The sequence below is a fragment of the Rhyacophila brunnea genome, unplaced genomic scaffold (genome assembly GCF_057557595.1).
Source record: "Rhyacophila brunnea isolate RB1 unplaced genomic scaffold, BYU_Rbru_1.0 scaffold_4, whole genome shotgun sequence".
Taxonomy (NCBI): Eukaryota; Metazoa; Arthropoda; class Insecta; order Trichoptera; family Rhyacophilidae; genus Rhyacophila; species Rhyacophila brunnea.
In genome coordinates this window covers 49106349-49127733 of record NW_028233068.1, presented here as the reverse complement: position 1 = coordinate 49127733, position 21385 = coordinate 49106349, and the positions used below count along the sequence as shown (strand labels likewise).

The 21385-nt window shown below is 29.8% G+C and overlaps 1 protein-coding gene across 1 annotated transcript in view; it reads right to left on the bottom strand.

The window, feature by feature from the left end:
• Positions 1–409: 409 nt before the first annotated feature.
• The window catches only part of LOC147067470 (uncharacterized), a 321606-nt gene continuing 300630 nt past the window's right edge, over positions 410–21385 (bottom strand). The window contains exons 3-4 of the mRNA XM_085953605.1: positions 20931–21101; positions 410–558 (exon numbers count right to left, since the gene is read on the bottom strand). Of these exons, the coding sequence (XP_085809731.1) occupies positions 410–558; positions 20931–21101 (320 nt within the window). The remainder of the gene's footprint in view (positions 559–20930; positions 21102–21385) is intronic.

The following is a 21385-nucleotide window of genomic DNA, read 5'->3' as shown; positions in this document are numbered from 1 at the left end:
TAAATGAAATACTTAGTACAAAACTTAAATCCATTAAAATTTATATTCAAATTCCATCAAGTATGTCGATAATATTAATATTATTAATACAGTAATTAATTGTTACTCCAATTTTATTATTAGTAATAGTGTACTATATTATTCGATTTTTAAACTAAGGTTAATAATCGTGACTTTTTTCAGATTGAGGTTTGGGTCAGTTGTTTCTTTGGCCATATAAGAAGGTAAAAGTTAGGTTTTGGATGAAATTTTTATATTTTTCTTATATTATTATCACCCATAAGTGAAGTTTTTCAAACAGGCAAAATACGACTATAATTATTATTCTTCATAAAATACAAAAAGACGATTACTATGATCTTATTCAATAGTATTCATCAAGTTTGAAGAAGAATAAACATGGTATTATTTACTTGTCGTCTATCCTGCAGTCTCCATCCCTGGCCCTGCAAGCTGCTTTGAAGGTGTCGAAGAGAGAGGCGCAAGATTTTTCAGAATGGCAGACGTTCAGAGCATAGTTGCAAGTTGGAAGAGCCTCCACCGGGTATGGATCTTTCTCTGGAAATCAGAAAAAAATATGATTAAGCATTTTGTACATTCTAAAATAATTTTGAATGAATTAGTGGTATTTTATAAGATATAAAAGTATTGAACATATATAATTTTAAAAAACACTTTCTGAGAGAATATTTATTATAACCAATAGAAAAAATCTTTTTTTTTTAAAAACAAGTAAGCCAACCCGACGGAGAATCGAACTCCGTATCTCCCAGGTTTACACCCTGATCCGTGCATTACCACTAGGCTACGAGGTGATATACTAATTGAGACAAATTTTAACTATTGGTCAATTTTAATATCTACTCATCAGTGCTCTTCCAAATCAAGCTACTTTGGCAATCGATTTTTGTTTCTTAAATCAAAGTAGGTAACTACTTCCTATTACTTTGATTACTAACCGACGTCGTGGAATTTCTCCAAAAAGTGTTTTTGAAAGTGTTTTTCAAAATTATATATGTTCAATAATCAGAATGATATATTCTTAAATCTTGTGAATTATTCGTTGAATAAAAGAAATAGTTAATTATATATAAAAGTATTGTATATTGACTCAAATTCGACAGTTATTATAATATAATATCTCATATATTATATTATATATGACGTCATATAATAAATTCTGACATATTGATAATGGACAAAAAACTGCAATAAACCATATTGTGTATGCTTAGATATGATAATTAACGTGAAGACTTTCTTAAATCAAATTTAATATCGAAAATTGTTGGATTTATCTAGTTTTGGTCAGGAAATTGTATAGAAGTTTATTTTTCTAAAAAAAAGTTACGTTATGAAAAATAAAAAAAAGCATTTATTTGCCTGTGTCTCTAAGATTAGTGAGAAAACTACGAAGATTGATATTTTTACCTGGTTTTGATTAGTTGACAGTAGTAGAACTTTACTCTCTACATTATCTTAATAAAACATGAATCACGAATACTTTGGACATACCTGGTTTTGATTTTGAGCGTCACATATAAGTACTTTTAATAATAAATGTTATAAATTATTTATTTATTTAGAAAAAGAGTCTTACTGCATTACAGCGATTGGCCAATGCGCCATAATACATAATAAATACATAATTATAAAAATATCTTAATTAAAAATAACAACTAATATAACAAGAAAGTAGAAAAGACAGCATGTGTTTATGTAAATATTAAAGAAACATGATAATATATACAATAATTATAAAATTAACCTATTTAACACGTCCACAAACATTATATAGTTAATAAAAAATAAATCAACCTTTATGGTGCCATCGAATAAGTTAATCGCACGATACACAGCATCATGAAACATAACATCTGTCCCGCGACGAGATATTTTGAAGACCGTAGAGTGATATTGGTGGGAACATGAAAATTAATATTTGCCAGTATATACGGATTGTAAATGAACCCACGAAGAAGTAAAAAGAAATGCTTTAAAAGAGCAATCACTCTTCGGGTGGACAGGGATTGCATTGATAGCATACCCAGAAGAAAACGAATCGGGAAATTCATTTTATTATCATTGTCATAAGAAAAGAACCCGTATGTTCTTAAGTAGAGAAATCTAGAGAAATATAGAGAAATCTTAGAAATCTAAAATCTAATAATCGTTCCTATATAAAAAATACTGAAACTAATAAAAAATATATGTCGAATAAAATACAGGTTATTCAATATATATGTAGAGTGACAACAGGAAATTATATTTTCATGTTAATTTCCATCAAAAAACTTTTATTTCACTTTTTCACATATCTCGATATGTACAGTATTGAATTATATACAGTCGACAGTTGTACAAATAATTTAGTCATATATTTTTATCGAATTATTTTTAATTATCAACAACTAAATGATACGATATAATATAGACACTATTAATATACTTATAATAGCGAGAAGCAGTTTGATTTAACCACCGACGAGGTATCTATTTTTGCTAATTGAAAATCATAAACGATGAATACAATTTAAAATACAATATCAAAGACAATTGAAACAGGTTAGTGATATAATGATGATATTATATGTAATATATTTTGACACTCTGTCGTCGTGTATTACTTATATTTTATTATTCTTTGAGCCATTCAATATTCAGCAAAAGAATACATTAATAATTTTTATATTACTGTTTTACTTTTATAAATGTTTTACACAGTTAAAAATACAATAATTAATCTAATTTTACTGATTGACTAGAATTTTTACCGCTACCGATACCTTTGAATTTGTCTCAGAATATACTTACTGTTTTAAATAAAATTCAACTAAGTTAATGCTATATTAATAATTTATTAACTAAATCTTAATAAAATATGAAACACTAATTACTGTTAATGTTATATATGTACATAAAACATTATATTAATCAAACAGCCTTAGGCATGGTGATTTTAATTCGAACTGTCCCATTTTCACGATGTTTCATTTCTGTTTCACGTAAAAGACACTGGCATCGGATGAGAAAAGTGTCACAAATTAAAGTGATCTATCAAAAAGTGACCGATAAGGTGTTGCGTCGTCGGCATCGCAATTTCCCGCGACTTTTATCAGTTTCCGGGGGACGCCGGGCGTAATTAGCTCTCCGGAAATGCCCCGACCACTGTCAAATAATTCGCCCTGACCCTTTACCAAATGAAAGGGGAAAGGCATGTTGTAAAATAGTTTCCTGTCTACGTATTGTACATACACATTCATAGTTATAAATTAATAACATGTGTTTACCTTATTTCGGCTGTATACATCCATTTAATGACTAATAATGTACTAAGTGCTAAAAATATTTTATTTTCACTATAAATGAATTGAAAAATTCATGAAATTTTCGTCAATAGAAAATAAATTACATAAAACACTACCTTACTCCTTAAATGAACAAACAGTATATTATATAAGTACCGCTAATTGCAAATAAACCTTCAAAAGACAAAAATACAAAACTCATTTGAGAGATTTTTCAAATCAATCAAGCACAAATTATGCATCTTATTGATTATTTTTATATTATTTAAAACACAAACCACATTTATGATAGGATAGCAAATATACTAAAGCAGGGTTAGCGAACCTTTTTACGTACGCGACACGCGTACCAAAAATACCAAATATTATTTTTTTACTGTCTGACGTGCCGGACAGTTTTTCATAGGGAAAAATGAAACAATAGTTATAGCAATAATTTTATTAAAAAGGTTCAAAAAATATAATTGAGTTCTTGAGTATTAGGTACTGTAATACTTTACACATTAATTTATTTTATATATTTTAACATACATTAATTTTAATAATAAATCTAAAAAATCTTAACACCACTGCACATGGATGTACTGAAATATGACTATATTCTAAAATATTAGAGCGAGAGGTTTAAACAAATACTATTTTATGTAATAAAAATACTTTATGCAGTCATCAAATGTTTAAAATAAATATAAAGGGCAAAATTATATAACTAGATTATCTACAACGTTTAAGGAATGTCCAGGGTTATGCTCTGAAAATACCGTAAAAGCTCCATTTTGACCTACGCTGAGCATGCGGGCCCTCAACGCTTATTCTTGAAGAGTATCTGCCGTGTATTTTGACAGAATGCGACCTGTCATTTATACATGAATTTCATCGTTTCCGTTAGCGCATCGATTGGTAAATATTAATGTTAAAAATATTATAAAACACCGAAGATAATAAGCATGGCTATGTCGTTTAATATTAAATAATATATATTTATCTGTATTATTTTTTTCATATTTTTTAAATTACTTATGTATATCTATTTATTTCTCTTCAACTCGGGTGCCATGCAAAATCACCTCGCGTGTCATAGGTTTGCTATCACTGTACTAGAGATGTCTATTCTGTTGAGTAATATACCAATTATTGGCGATAAATTTTACCGAAAAATAAATAGTTAATTGTTAAAAATTTTATTTGTAATCTTTTATTTTGTATTCGGTATAAATGAATTGAATGGTTTCCAGTGCCTTACGAAACTATGTATTGGAAGTTACATAACTGTCATCAGTAATATTAGAATGACTTTCAAGGTGTGCCATGGTGTAAATAACCTGTACTTTAAAGCCCCATTACTATTATGCATTGAATTAAATATCAAATGGAAATATTATGGAAACTTAAATGCAGTATGAAATTGCATTTATTGGGTGTAGGTAGTTATCTATTTATCAGTGGCGGCTCGACAACTTTCTAGGTGGTGGAGTTTAGCCAATAATTATTAAATATACATAATATCTACACACTTTCTCATACTACATTACGTACCGAGCTACTTATAATAATACGATTTTACTAATGAGGAAATGAGTATTTTTTCAAAATAAATAGTATGATTATCTGAGTCGTTAGGTACTTAATCACATCTAAAAAGCGTGCTTAAAATTATCAACTTAATAAATAAGTAATAATAATTGTTATACTTAACATTATCAGTTGTGTACAACACATACAGCGAGCGTTTTTACTCACCTAGGGATTATTTGATTCGCTCCCCAGTATGCATATACTAACGCTAATGCGTTAACATCATTTATAAGACGAGATTTGGATGGGACTGAGTGACCTCGGTCAGCGGAAAATAGACGCTATAGCTTTCTTAATTTGTACATACGTGTCATTGTGAAATAGGGCGTATTTAATTTATTTAATTATTTTAACACATCGTAATCATCATAATGTTATGTTATAACATAAGTATTTGCAATCATTGATCTATTTATTTGTATAATAATAATAAATATCAACCTATGTAAAATTGCGACAGTTTTAGATGAATAAAATAAATTAAATTGTTCATGTAATTATGTTTTTAAGTAGGAATATTATGACAATGATAAAAATATCGGACGTGTATCGGATGTGGAATGGTCCCTATGAACCCTTAATGTAGAGCCGCCACTGCTATTTAGTAATAATTCGAACAAAGCATAGATTAACTTTTCAGAATCGAATTAAATTATGACTCATTAACCTTAATTTATTTAGAATATGACAAACGATTGGTAAAATGTCATATGTTTATAATAAAATGGCATAAACATGAATATTATTATGTATTATCTAAGTAGGTATATTTTTTTCTACCCAATTTATCCAAAGTACCTATTTACTTGATGATATATGTATTGAAAAGTCCGTATAACTTTTCCCTTTCCTTCGATGGGTAGATCAATCTCGTGTTTGAAATTTTGTTTTGACAGTATGTCGGCGAGTTATGAAATTAGTTTTTCCATTAATATTGAGATTCATGTGATGAAAATGATTTCTTCATCATCAAAATCCCGTTACCGTTAATAGAATATTAGGATTTATTCTTACACAATACAACGAACAATACTTGCTTACTGATATTCAATATTCTTTGTAATAATAAAGTCTGCTTGTTTCTTCAATTAATGAATTTACTGAAAAAGAATTATTTTGAAAAACACTGCCACCTACACAAATTTCAAGCAAGGTACATAGTGTTTTATCGGATTGAAACAAAAAACAAAAATTCTCTGGAGGATTTGAAAAAAATGTTATGACGATTGCTAACATCGCGTAAGATACGGTAAGTGGAGGTATTTTTTCTCAGAAATAAATAATCTTTCTCATAGGTTTGTGAATTTATATTTTTAACAAGCGAAAGCCCGCGGCTTTATCCGCGTAAAATACGGAAATAAAAATTAGACAATTAATATACAATATAAACTGATTTAATTTTTTTCAAATCAATAGTAGTAACAAGGGTTAAATTAAGGCGCATACTCCTCTACCCGGCTTAACGTAAACTCTCACTCGTTGCTATATAATAATACATACTCGTGAAAATTTGTTGCAAGTGCGTTATTTATTTTTATGCATTGTTTTATATCAGTTACGGAACCTTTTGAGATAGTAAAATGATTTTTTTATTGATTTGATACCAATAATTTTGTCTATTAGCTATGGAAGTTTCAGTATTTTTTATACCGTTTTTCTTAGCTCGTATTTTTATCTGTCCGGTGGTTCTTTGTCCGGTACAAATCTTGCAATCGATTTTTAACTAACTTCCCGACTAGTTAGACATTTAAAACTTTTAAAATATATCAGAACACGATACCAATGCATTTTTTAAATACTTTTAGCCATCTTTATGTAGAATTGAATTCCATTTCAGTTAATTCTGTTTTGTATGAAAAGTTATTTCGACACCATTATTGGTTGCTAGTCTGGGGTCCTAGCAACTAAATTATTAATATATACGTGCATTAATATGGAAATTAAAATAACATTTCAGTATTATTTCTATCAAGTACAATTTTTTTTTGATCGTTTAAGCAAGTCAAGTTTATATGATTCAACAGAAAAAATATAAAAAGTTCTTTTTATGTTGTAATTATTTATTAATTAATTTATGACGAAACATGTCTTTGCTATGCCATACAATGTGGTTCAAAAAGCTATTTACATATAATTATTTACATATTGACATTTGTGTTTAAGATAATAGAAATTTGGTCAATTACAGTTGTGAGTTGTGTTCTTCCATTTACTTCTTTAATTTCCTTAATAGCCAGAATTAGGTATTTTGTATAATTTTCTTGTGTTATTTTGTTGTTTAATGTTGTTTGGAGCTTAATTTCGTAATTAGATTGACTATCCAGTGCTTCGAGAGTCCATCGCTCCTTTTATAACATTCGACAATCTTTGATGACATGACATGCTACACTATTTGAGACGTGTAGCATCACATAGACAGCAGCCATCTTATGTGTGCTGTTTTTAAGTTCATGGAAAAAGTTTCATTTTTATTGGTCCAATATTTTAAAAGCTATAATGAGACACACAGAAAAAAGTTTAAAATGATTTTTTTGTGCTTAGGTAGCATGAGAAAACATAAAACGCTGATTAAAAAGCAAGTATTTTGAAATTACAGAAACACTTAGATTTTATTTTTACTATAAACAGACTTGACCTAAAAGTATAATTACATAGGTACCAAGACAAAGAACGTTTGACTTTTTTGACCTTTTGCCTACCCGATTATCACTTTTTGTAAGATAAATATTACTTTTATTAAATTTGTATAAAATCAGATATAAATTTAAGGTATGTATGTAGTTTTAGAATTTAGATCAATTCAAAACTAATACATCACACCCACAACAAATTGGAACCAGGCTGATAATAGTATACCTACACTTAGAAGAAATCTGTTATGCCGTGTTTACAAATAAATACCTGTCGAGAAAAGGACTTTTAAACAAGTATGTATGTAGGTACATAATGTATATATTTTCCTTCTTTTATCTTTACGATGCTTTTTCGTTGATAACACTGTTATCAGTATCTTCCATCCAATGGCTGACCGTTACGCACGATATTATATAGTTGTGTTTTTCAGAAGAGAGTTTTGAATTAATTATTAAAAAAATCTGAATTAAACTATCAAAATACTTAGTAGGTACTGCATAAATATTCTATGAAACATGTTGTAATGGTTACATAGAAACTCAAAAAAAGTTACGACCATTTATAAGAAATTGGATTTTGAAATTGAGGATGTATCTTTTATGTGAATTATTTACAATATTGTACCTATGCCTAGTTTTAAAATACATATTATATTATTATATTAATACTATCGACCAAAGGTACTTGATGGAATTTGAATTTAAATTGTAATGGTTTAAGTTTTGTATTATTTCATTTGAAATTACATTTGAAAATTCCGAATAGTACAAAACTAAAATCCATTAGAATACATTATTTGGTACTGTTCGGTTATCAGGAATACAGCGGAAAACACATTTTGAGAATAGCCGATAAACTGGATTATTTGTTAGGTTAACTTTACCAAATCTAACCTAACCTATCCTAACCTAATCCAACCTAACCTAAACTAACCCAAACTAACAAATAATCCAGTATATCGGGTATTTTCAAAATGTGTTTTCCGCTGTATTCCTGATAACCGAACAGTACCGTTTAGGTTAGGTTAGGTTAGGTTTGGTAAGGTTAACCTAACAAATAATCCAGTTTATCGGCTATTTTCAAAATGTATTTTCCGCTGTATTCCTGATAACCGAACAGTACCCATTATTTATTTAAAACTCAGTATCTTTTATTAAATTTTGTAAAAACGTGTCTTTCACAAGAATAAATAAAATATCTATAAAAATTACAATACTTCAAAGTTGTCAAAACAAGGTAAAATGTAAAATATAATTTTTCCACAGTAGTTAATTTATAAATAATATAATACCTAATAATTGTCGCCGGTCGAAAGAATGAATTTTGGAAAACTAGTTATTTTGATGTTGTTTTAATCAGTTTTGTCATCGGTATCTTCTGAATATTGTATTATAATATAATATATGATTAATTAGTAAGATTAATGATATCATATTTCTATGAGGATGTTATTATGAATTCCTTGTATTTATATATATTGAAACCATCTCCAATCCTAATAAAATAATATCGGCCTCCATGAAGTAGAGATTTGCATCAACAGATTTTTGTTCTCCTCCGACTCCAAACACAAATTAAAAACAATATGTATACTTTTTACACCCAGGATTTGAACCTAGGACCTACGACATTATAAGCCAATGCGTAAGCCACTCGGCGATTGTGGGCGTTAAATTTTAATAAAGATTAAATATTAAATGAATATTTCAAATAATTAATATAACTAACATTTCAATAGGGATAAATTTATACCAAAAATATTTGACAAATGAATGATAAAAACTAATTAATTTTTATCTCATTTCATTAATAATCATCTAAACTAAGGCTTTATATATATTTATAGGTAAGTGATTTTCTTTATTATGAAATCGTTTATAATGAATATTTGAAACTGTGATTATTATAAATTTTTGAGACAATTTAATGTACACATTTTTTTTATATAACTGAGTTGTTATTATTGATGATACGACCCATTTTTGATTAATTTAATGAAAGTAAGTTTTAAAGCTGCTCTTTTTAAAAAATATATCACTCATATTCTGTAAAGCAAACTAAGGGTTTTATCATCAGTACCTTTCATCTGTAGTCTGACCTTACCGTTAGGCATCGCTGATGGTAGAGTATATCAAACATACATAATAAAAATGGGCAAGTGAATCCACTGTGAGTGGGATAAAATGAACACTTCTCTTACTAGGGTTAATATATTATATATTTTTATCAGGGGTGATCAAATTGAAATAGTAAAAGTATATTATTTTTGATGATGAAATTTCCATCCTATTTACCTAACCTAACTACTGGTTATAAAAAACAATGCGTTTTGGATTATCATCAGTAGTTTGGCCTGTCTCAGGCATTTTCATATTTTAGTAATCGACTTACGATTTTACTACCTATCCAGAATTCTACTCTGTACTCAGAATACTTTAAAAAATACTATGTTAGTATTAACATAGTATTTTTTTATTCAATCTTCATCTTGATCAACTAAAATATTATAAATCGCACTAACAGCAAGTTAGAACTGAGATGGCGATATATTGGGAGCCATAAAACGAGTTAGAAATGTAAAGACGAATACCTAATGTAAACAAATAATCTGTATCTCTAAATTATCTCCTCATACACCCGCTTCGGCTGCCGGGTTTTTTTTTTTTTTTTTTAAATTGGCTTTACAATCCAATAGTTTTCCTAACGGATTTTTGTTTAACGAGAAATAGATGTTAGTTAATATCTTAACATATTGGGTCCATAATTTGGATCCAAACACATTAAAGTTCAACATGTAAAATTTTGCTAGACTCGAAATTACCTATAACGCTATGAGTTGAAGCTTAGCCACTCGAAAATCGTGGACGTACCAAAATAAATACTTAACAACATTTTGATTATTTAAAAAAATATATTATTGCGTTTATTATATCAATTTTATTCTTATTAATATTTTTTCTGTGACCATAATATATTGGCAATAATTAAAAGACCTTAAACCAATGGTAAATTAATATTATGAGATTGTTTTCTAGGAAGCCCGAGTGAAACACGTCATATTATTTTATAACATGACACACGAATTTTGATGATGGCAACTAAACAAAACATCGACAGGATCACGCCGGATAGTTTGTACGCAGTTCGCCAAATTATTTCCGGCGCTAACGAAAAAGCGGCTTGAGAACAAAAAGGCGAAGCGGCAGGTCTCTCAGTTTTTAGCCTTCAAGCGAAGCAGACGTGTTTTTTAGAGTTCCAAGTCCCGGGAACCGGGGCACATGGCCTTGATGTCCTGACGTTTTGGAGACGTTGATGAAGGCCCATTGAAGGACGTCCCCAACAGGCCAGGAGATCGAAGGTACCCCCATGGACCCGGCACGTTCGAGGACCGCGATGGAAACTGAAGAGATTATTTTTTGTAGTTGGTATTGATTTTTGTTCTTTTATGTTACGGTCCACTGAACTAGCCTTTAATACGAACTAGCATTTTGATTCGAACTAGCCTTTGATTCGAACTAGTTTCTTATTTTAATTCTAACTTTGTCTGAACATTATATTGTGTTAGGCGCTCGTAAGTACTTTATACAATGTCGCCCGCAAGTTAAAATCATTCATTTTTTATACATTTGTTGAAACTTCTCTACTTGCTTTTTATTTAATTATCCTTATCACTATTGTCTCTATGCATCATCATAGAGTGGCGCTCAAACCGAGATTTTATTATTACTTCCATATTAATTATGCCTTTTCATTAATCTAGGAACATCACACGAATGAGCGAAGTAACCGGACAGGTAACTGAGGTCTATAGAGGTAAAAGTCAATCTACCTACGACCCTGCTTCATATTTCCTCGAGTCTCATGCGATCCCCATCCTATCCAATATCCACTCCTCTTTTCCTTACGTGACAATCCGATCAATTGTTACTATTCATACCTATTCCTTACTCCTACATTAAATCCTTTCATACATATAACCCACATAAAACCTTAATATGACAACGTGTGATATTATGTCAAGTTTATTTGAGTTGGTTGTTTCGATTATGTTCATTTATAAACGTGCGCATTGTAACGCATGACAACTTGTATGAATGTGTTGTTCACTGTGCCGCGGTCTACCACTGACTGGTTGATTCAGTTACGCGACATATAATTAAAGGATTTTATCTAATAAATACGTAATTTAATACTTGAAAATAAAGATAAAACTTTCATTTAAGCGTCAATTACATTGAGCTTTTTTACGAGCTGCTTATTGGCGAATTTAAAAGCGGGCGGTTCAGCTACTGCGACTTCATGATTACACACAAAACTTTCCATTCGCTGATAAGCCACAAGCCAGCGAGCGATTTTGACGGAACGTAGTTCGTTTTTTTACCGGGAGGTCGCTACGCTCCATAAGAATGTTTCCATTAAACGTCAAAAATGTAAATTTCAAAATGAGTAGTTCGTTTTTCCACCACCATCGCTCTACTGCGCAGACACAGTAAGCCCACACGCCGGCGTGTAGTGTGAAAAGTTGACCGGCTTTCAACTTTTTTAGGTGGAGTGTTTACAACCTGCTTATTAGCTTATTCGATGATTACACTGGGCGAATTTACAGGCAGATTATAAATTTGCCAATAATCAGCTCATAAAAAAGCTCAATGTAATTGACGCTTTACAGCTAAAATTGAATTGCATTGAGTAAGAAATGATTAATTCAATTATTAACTATCAACAATAATAAAATCACTGATTAGGGAATAGTACCTATTGCATCTTACTTGAACGTACATATTCCTAATCTATTGTATAAAATAACATTCTAAATTAATGGCTAAGGATGTGAACCACAGTAACTTATTTAATAGAGCGCTCGTTTCAGAAGCCGTGAGTCTCGAGTTCTATACCTTTTTTTTTTTCTTTATTTTGTTAACTGTCAATTCATGGTGGAACTGCATTATATTGTTGTTTTTATTTAATAAAATGACATTTTTTATAGTACTTATTCCACTTTAATTAATATATTAGGACCGATTTCGTCCGCCTCAGTGGGACATTTTCAACTCAAAATGTCCCACTGAGGCGGACGAAAAAACGATTTTATTAAATAAAAACAACAATTTTATACCTTTGGCATAACAATGCATTTTTTTATTTAATGTGTATTTGATCCAAACTATTTGACTAACATCTATTTAAATAATATAAGTGGATGCCCATTTGCTGGGCTTATGGGTTAACATGGTAATTTTCTTTTATTTTAGACTAATTTATAAACTGGCAATTTTATTATAATTATACAGCCTAAAATGTGTAGATAAAATTGTATGTTTAATATTTCAACTCACATATTGGTCACCCCTGTTATGTGTATGTACAGCAGATTTAGGTGAAAATATAAAGAGATTGAAAGCATTATTTTTAAGTGAAGTTCATAAAAAAACCGTACAACGATGATTTGTAATGAACAAAATATTATATAAAGAGTTGTAGAGCACAAGGTACACCTATTTGTATAGTAGAGGTTTAAATATGTTAAATATGTATGCAGTACTGTATCATTATATTTTTATACACGTAGCAATCATACCACCCAGCATTACATGGGTGACACACTTGAATATGTATGTTTTTTTGTCAAAACAAAATAATGGAGCGAAAACGATACTCAGCATTTACTCAATTATATTAACTAGATCAGTAAGGTTTACTAAGATTTGTGAAATGCGACAATGTCTCTTGAAATATATAGACTGTATTTGTATAAATATGAACGACAATCTTTAAATCCTCACTCACTCATCGAGTCTATCACTCGGCGCACCTCATTTTAGTGCATCCATACCCGCGATTATAACCTCACGCTGTCATCTTTATCATTGTATTTATTTATTCTTGTAACGATAAATAAACTCTCTCCTCACAACATCCAAGTCACAGTGACTCTATCTCCCCCACCTTATCATCCCCAAAAACATGTACGAAGGTACGTCATATTGTAGTATATATAAATATTTTTATTATATATTATTTATGACAATACATAATATGAAACTAAACAAAACTTATACAGAAACTAAATACGTTGTACTATTTAATTTTATTGGCTTTTTAAATTATTTAGTTTTGGCGGTTTATAAGAACGTTTTTAAAATATTGCTTTAGAGTAAAATTAATATAATATAGTATAGAGAACTTAAATTTGTTTTAAAGATTATCAAAAAATGCTTGCTAGATACCTACTTTTAATTTTTTTAACGGGCTTCTATCTATTATTATAAATATACATTATATACATTAGTTTTGGCAGTACACAAGATATAGTGAAAAAACGGAGAGTGAAAGAAAGTGAAGTTGACTCTAAAAATAGTAACAATAATCACAGTAGTCCTGTTTTTTTGCGCACTAAAATAAATCGTATCTTTGCATATTATTCATCGTTGAATGGTTTCACTATAGTGTAGAATTTTTTTAACAAAAATAAAATCATTGAACCAGATTTTTTCTACCTCATTTTGTTGGTATTATCTGTATTATTTTTGTAAGAGAGTTAGGTTAGCTTAGTAAATCCATTTAAAATCGGGGATATATATCCGAATTGGTTATTTGCAATATTCAATTATAGGTATTCACGTAGGCATAAAACTACGCAATAATACTATATTGGAACTGCTTAATTATTAACTACACAGGTGGAATTTATTCCTGGAAACTAGTCATTACAGCACTGGCGGCACAGCTGTTGTGTCGGCATTAGATGGCCATTAGATATAATTAGCATGGTATTTAAATGTGTTAATTAAAAAGTAATTAAATGTTCTGCGTGAATGAGCTAGAAGTAGACGGGGTTAATAAGTATATTATTAACTATGGTTGCAATCACGATTGTGTTCAAATCAGACTAAACAGATTCCGGCATCCTGGAAGGTCACTAAATACTATGAACAGAGTATGTACGGCGGAACTACGGGATACTAGCTTAGCCTGGGAAGTCGCAAGAAGACTGGAAAACTTCAATTGAAGTGCGGAAATGGTAAAATAATAAGTTTTTATATGACTCCAGTAGATGGACCATGTAGCAAGAATGATGTATATCCAAGATATGTGGTTGAATAGACAACAAGAACCGATGGAAACACCTGGAAGACACTGCCTCTGAATAGAGGAAGGTAGAGGAAGTTATTGAATGAGTTTAGGTCCCGGCCTGTCTTGTATCGTTAATACTGATGATGATAATGCTAATGATGACACGATAATGTAGATACTACAAAAAATGGTACCTATTCATAAGTGTAATACAGCTACGTGATATTTTTGTTTCGTCGTCATATAAAAAGATGTATTTTTCTCAGTAGGGGATGGAGGAAAAGGCTTTTTGAAATAATGTGATAGAAAAGCCAGTGAAGCCCTGCTACATTTCTGAGTTTCCGGTAATGAATTAATGCTTCCGACTTATTCCGGTATGACAGCGCCATTAAAAATTTATTCACAATGAAACAAGAACGAATTTTTGACTGGTCGAAATGCCTCGTTTCCATTAATATTAATTCTTGAAGGCATATGGCATAAATAATTTTTAAAGAAACATTTTTAATAGTTAAAAATCTTAAACTTAACAATGCGAAATGTAAGAAGATATGTTATTTTTATTACGACGACTGTTTTACTTCCTATTAACAAAAGCATTTATAAAGAAAATTAAAATCTATACGCTAAACTCAGATAGAAATAATTTTGATCAAAATATCAACCACCCTCACAGCGAGATTCAAATTTGAATATCGTGTATCGACTACAAAAATCGTCACTCTAAAAGATGTTATAAACACATTCCATAGATTATTTTATAATCTTATATTAAAATACTGGAATGCATTAATATTGAGTTAATTAATATCAGAGATCTTTTCCAATGTTTGTGAATGAATATAATATGTATCCTATTAAACTTGGTACACACTTGGTTATTTGTATCATGTCAACTTAGGATAATGGCATAACAAAATACTGAAAGTAGGCATTACCACTAATTTAAAAAATCTGAAATAAATACCAGTTAACGATACTTTGCCGGTAATTATTTTAGTATAATAGTGAATCTGGATATTTTCGTTAGCATCTTAATCACTATCACACCAAATTTAATTAAGGGTTTTATTAACTTCAAGTTATTCAATTCAATTGCAGTTCGACAAATATAATTAGACTTTATAAAATCTTAGCTAGACTAGTAGTTTAGATAATAGTGTAACACCAAAAATAGATGAATGATTTATTTAGATATATTTACCGGTAAACCAGATTATAGAAAACTTTACTGGTAATGTATGCTCTATTTTGGATAGTAAATTTATGAATTGAAATCAGCACAAGTGCAATTTTATTATGTGTGTCCATAAGATAGTTACTTATGTATAAAAAGAACTTTTTTAAAGACTATTCAAGATTTAAACTCTACAGCATTGCTCTGCAATAATTGTTTAAATTTTATCTAAGTATGTTATTATATAAAATTATTTTCTTATTAGAGTACAGGTGTCATTAATTGGTACACACTTGTCAGTTAGCGCTTTTCTTAATTTAATATGATTTAAAAATCGATTATTATTATCGATGTTAGCTTAATTGAGAAACCATCCACATTTTTGTTGATGGTCTTGTAGCTGTCAGTATATTAGCGATCAAATATCTATTTTTAATGTATTAAATTATTCGACCGCAATAATAATTTCTAAGCGACTCATATAACGGTGAACAAGTTTACTGTTTAGCTGGATCAGCAGATTAATTGGCGATATAAAATACGGTATCGCAATGGAAAATTAGTCGAATAATCCTTTCCCATAGTATCATATTATATTATGACTGTAATAATAAATAAAATTCACAAGCTACCCGTATTTAAACCGCTGACTCGTTCAATATAATAATGTGCGGGAATATAATGTTTATGTATTACTTTTGACTGTATAAATAACGAATAATGATTGATCAAAATGTCACTCGAATCTAAGTACCTGGCTCGTAACTATCTTAGTAGATATTATGTATTGTCATTGTATTTATACTATTGTACTGATCGTTACGCTGCAAATAAAACTCGCTCCTGTATACATCTTCGACTTCTTCATCATCATCCTCAACACCATAACCCACACATCAAACACCACAGTGGTGACACCAACAGTCTCAAAATATAAATATAAACTTTTAAAAAAGTTGGTATTTCTATTGAGCCTCCTTACATACACTGAACCTTTTATGTCAAGCTAGCCAGCTCATAATAATAATAGTGTGGTAAAATTATAAATCCTAAAGAATATTTTTACTAAAATAGTGCGGGTATAATTAGTAATAAAATTAAGAGTTTGGATATAGGTGGGTGATCAGTTAAATAAGTGTCAACACATTTGACTTTTCTTTGAGTTAGTTACTTTAACCACCGTGACTATGTAATGCGCGTGTGCTGCGCCCTGAGGCCTGAGACGGACTGATCGAATCAGAGCTGCTACCTAATAATATGATGTCATTAAAGATTCGTAAACGGAAGCATTAACCAATTTATTATTTCCTTTATTAGCTTACATGAAAGTCGTTTTCAAATGATCGATGAAGAAACTCTCGTAACCTCCTCATTTGCGTATTGCATCACAGGCCATGGCCGCAGGAGTACAAAAAAGAAAAGAACTTGAATCTTTGCGCATTAAACGTATTCGCATTTTCCTATTATTGCCACGCATACTATGAAAATAATTTGATGATAAGTACAATTAGTGACCAAAAGAAGATAAAAACTCATAACTTTCACGACGAATGGGTAGTTTTTTGTGATAGTTAAAAATAAGTGTTGTTCTTTATTTAGTTACCTCTATGTTGAATAATTACAATGGAAGAATGTGTTAGTTTAAACCCCGTTTACACGTACATGGATTTACTGCTGACAGTACATATTATCATAGCCATAAAGACGTATTATCGGAAAAATTGCAAGATTGCATGCATGGATAAAAAAGTTCAGAAATTTCTCATTTTTTTCATAACAATTAGACTGTGCGATATCTGCGCCTGCGCAGTAGAACGATAGTGACGAACCTGTCGGTAAAAAAAACGAACTACACCACGCAGAGACTAATTTTGACTTAAAACCGATTTTCACGACCTGTCAAATAGTACCATACAATGACAACATCCCGTCTCACTTACAGTCAGCACTTTTACGTATAAACAATTATTATCGCGATAGTTTAAAATACACAATATTATTGCAAGTAAATCCATGCACGTTTACAATTTTTATTTAGGAATGTTGGACATGCTTACTGTATATAATGTACCAACTATCGGTAATATCAGTATTTTTATATTATCGTAGGTTACACGTAGACTTATTATAACTAATACATACTATACAAGGATGTTGAAGAAAACTGTATTGTATATAATTTAAGAGTATAAATATATTATAAGTTATAGCAAAAAAGGGCCACTTGGACCACTAATTTTCATACAATGGTCCGAGGTTCCCTTTTTTCATAAATAAGTGGCATTTCCACCAAACTTAAGTTGCCTTCAGGGATTTTTAGAGGAAAATCATAGGACGCTTTAATTGAAAGAAGATTAAATATCTTTAGAAGTAAACATATTTTTAACAATACACATGAAATAATTAAATTATTGATATTCAATTTGATTTTGAAAATATAAGATTTAGTATAGAATTAGTAAAACGTTTTATTTTTTTATTATTGTTAAAATTATTTAATAAATGACAATTAAGTAAAAATAGCCAAAAACGCAGTCCCGACCTTTTACGTAGGAGGTATCGAATATTATTACATTTAGAATAAAAAACAAATAAGTATATCGAAGACATATGAATTTCCTTTTCAATAATAAAAATATATATATATATTAATTCAAATAAATGTAAGTTATCGCCATTTTAATAAATGGCCCTTATAAAAAACCTCATTCTTGTTTATACTGGCGAGTGATTTTCATTTTTTCCTAAAAGGGATATATATTAAAATAACAGTTCCCGAATAAATCGACATATTTATAAATTGGCTACATTTTATAAGTTCCTCTTTTACTCAGAGTAAAAAGTAAAGTGGCGCGGGCCATTTTTTATTTTTTGCCTTTTGATCTTGGTTTGGGTTCGGAATACTCCGTATAATTTATTCCTACAGTAACTTTAACAAATTGCTATTTACTTTTGAATGTATTACCTACTTTTAAGAACAGATAATGTATATTAGCGCTGGGATATTTTAATATCTTTACCAGCGTATTGTGTGGAATATTATATACTAAATCATACTCATCACGTTAAATGTGTTACGTAATGATTCACTCTAAATGCAATTAAGTATTATTTAAGGGGGAACATGCTCAGCGTAGGTCAAAATGGAGCATTTATTGCATTTTCAAAGCATGATCCTGGACATTTCTCAAACGTTGTAGATAATCTATTTATATAATTTTAAAGCCTTATTATCCTTTATATTTATTTTAAACATTTGATGACTGCATAAAGTATTTTTATTACATAAAATAGTTTTTTTTTAAACCTCTCGCTCTAATGTTTTAGAATATAGTCATATTTCAGTACATGCATGTGCAGTGGTGTTAAGATTTTTTACATTTATTAATTTTTAAACGCATTTATAAAACCATTAGTATAATTTATGTTGACATTATTATAGTGAAATATTTACGATAAAAAATTATATTGACAATCTCTGTGATTCTAAATTTGACAATAATTAGGCATTTTATTATTCAAAAAATGGGCAAGATTAACACATTTGAAGATAATTCTAAAGATATTAATTATAAGCTATGTCTTTGACCATTCAAGTGTGATAAACATCTTACGAATAATAATTATTGACCTAAGAATAAGGTAGTGTTTTTTTTGAAATCCGCCATTTCTTTTGGCATTCCCTAGTGGTTAAGCTACAACATGCGGCTGTAGCCATAAATTGACAAACTAAAATTGAAGTAGGGAGTAAGATCATGTTAACGCGCGTGTTTGAACATGTACCGTTTAAAAAAACGGTTAGGTACATGTTCAAACACGCGCGTTAACATCATTTAACAGCTGAGCACGTCCGCCCTTAATGCCGAGTGATTAGACCGCAGAGAAAAATAACTTAATGAATTATAAGTATATTATACATATTATATTTATCATTTTTACTCCCAGTATACAGTTAGTTTATGGAATACTTAGTAAGTATATAATATAATTTTATATTTTCTAAAAATTAAGCCAGAAATTTGTGCTAGCCTTCTGCACAGTTCTAATTTTAAAAGTATTAATTTGAAGTAGATGGAAGACTACCAAAAACAAATTATGAATACAACATTCGTATTACGTAGAGAGAAAAATACTTATCAATTAAATTATATATTATGGTCTTAAAATAATGGATGACATTTTGTAAAGCAAAGCAAAGAAAACGATTTGTTCGAAGGGTTTAGACGTTTAGATGACCAATTTAAATTATTAATTAATTGGCTGTAGTCAAAAATGGTGATAAGATTATACACTGTTTATACGTGCATGGATTTACTGTTGACAGTAAGAAAATGTATGGGTAAACATGTATTATCCTGTAGTTGGCAAGATTGCATGCATGAATCAAACAAGTTTGGAAGCTTCTGAATTTTCATATGACAATAAGATTTTTTCGATCTGCGCCTGCACAGTAGATCGATAGTGGCGAACCTGCCAGCAAATAATGAATTTTCTGCTGTCAAAAAATGACAACATCGCGTCTCGCTCACTCTAAAAGAATGAGATTGGAGAGACAGTAAGCACTTTTACGTAGAAACAGTGTTATTGTCACAATAGTCTAAAATACGTACTATTGCCACCAGTAAATCCATGCACGTGTACAGGCGCTATTAGGCAAGTAAACAATTTTGCAGTACATGTGGTATTAATGTATTGTTGTATTTATAAAATGTAGGTTGTATTAAACATAATTATCAACTAATATTATTACATTTAATATGGTTGAAGTCTGTGACCACATTTACCCAATAACTACCTACTTACATAGAAATTGTTTCGGTAAAATAATAAACTATGTAAAAATTTAATGATTTATGTACATAAGTCTACAACGTAGTCCAAATGTTGAAAACAGATATTTAAAAAAACAAATGAAAACTCCTTTTGTTGTCATTCACATTCAAAATTAAATACGAATTGAATGATTAATTCCGAAAAAATTAGACATGCGAAAAATGATTGGTGTTCTTTGTGTGAATAATATAATAATTCTCGAACAATAAATAAAAAAGTATTAATAGATAGATACCAAATAATTAATAAGTAATTATTTATTATTTTTTGTACGTCCATGGATGGGCATTTCAGCTAGTTTATGATAAAAGAAATTCATATTTTCTTACCTTTCTTCAGCACAAAGACGCAGGGATGATCAAACAGGAAGTCGCGGAAGCTGTTACACTCAGGGTCCACGTTTGGCTCGCGACAGAGGCAGGTCGGTTTAAAGAATGGAAATGCCTGAAGGGTTCTAAGGGCGGCTTGGCATTTCGTCACGGTTACCGTCGAGCACGCAACTGGAATGGAAAAAAAATATTTTTATTAAAATATATTATAATATACAATTTGAAAGCGGATAAATATATATATATACTTAAGTAGATTAGGTACTTATATACACAAAAAATATAATACATAATTTATAAAAAAAACATTAAGAGAAAAAATAGTGAATAATATAGTATCAGGCTAAATGAGTTGCCTAGAGTCATTATTCACATAATATTCCAAAATTCGTGTTTTGAGATAATTTCAAAAAACCACCAGAGTACTGTTTTTGTAATTATAAGAAAACTATTGA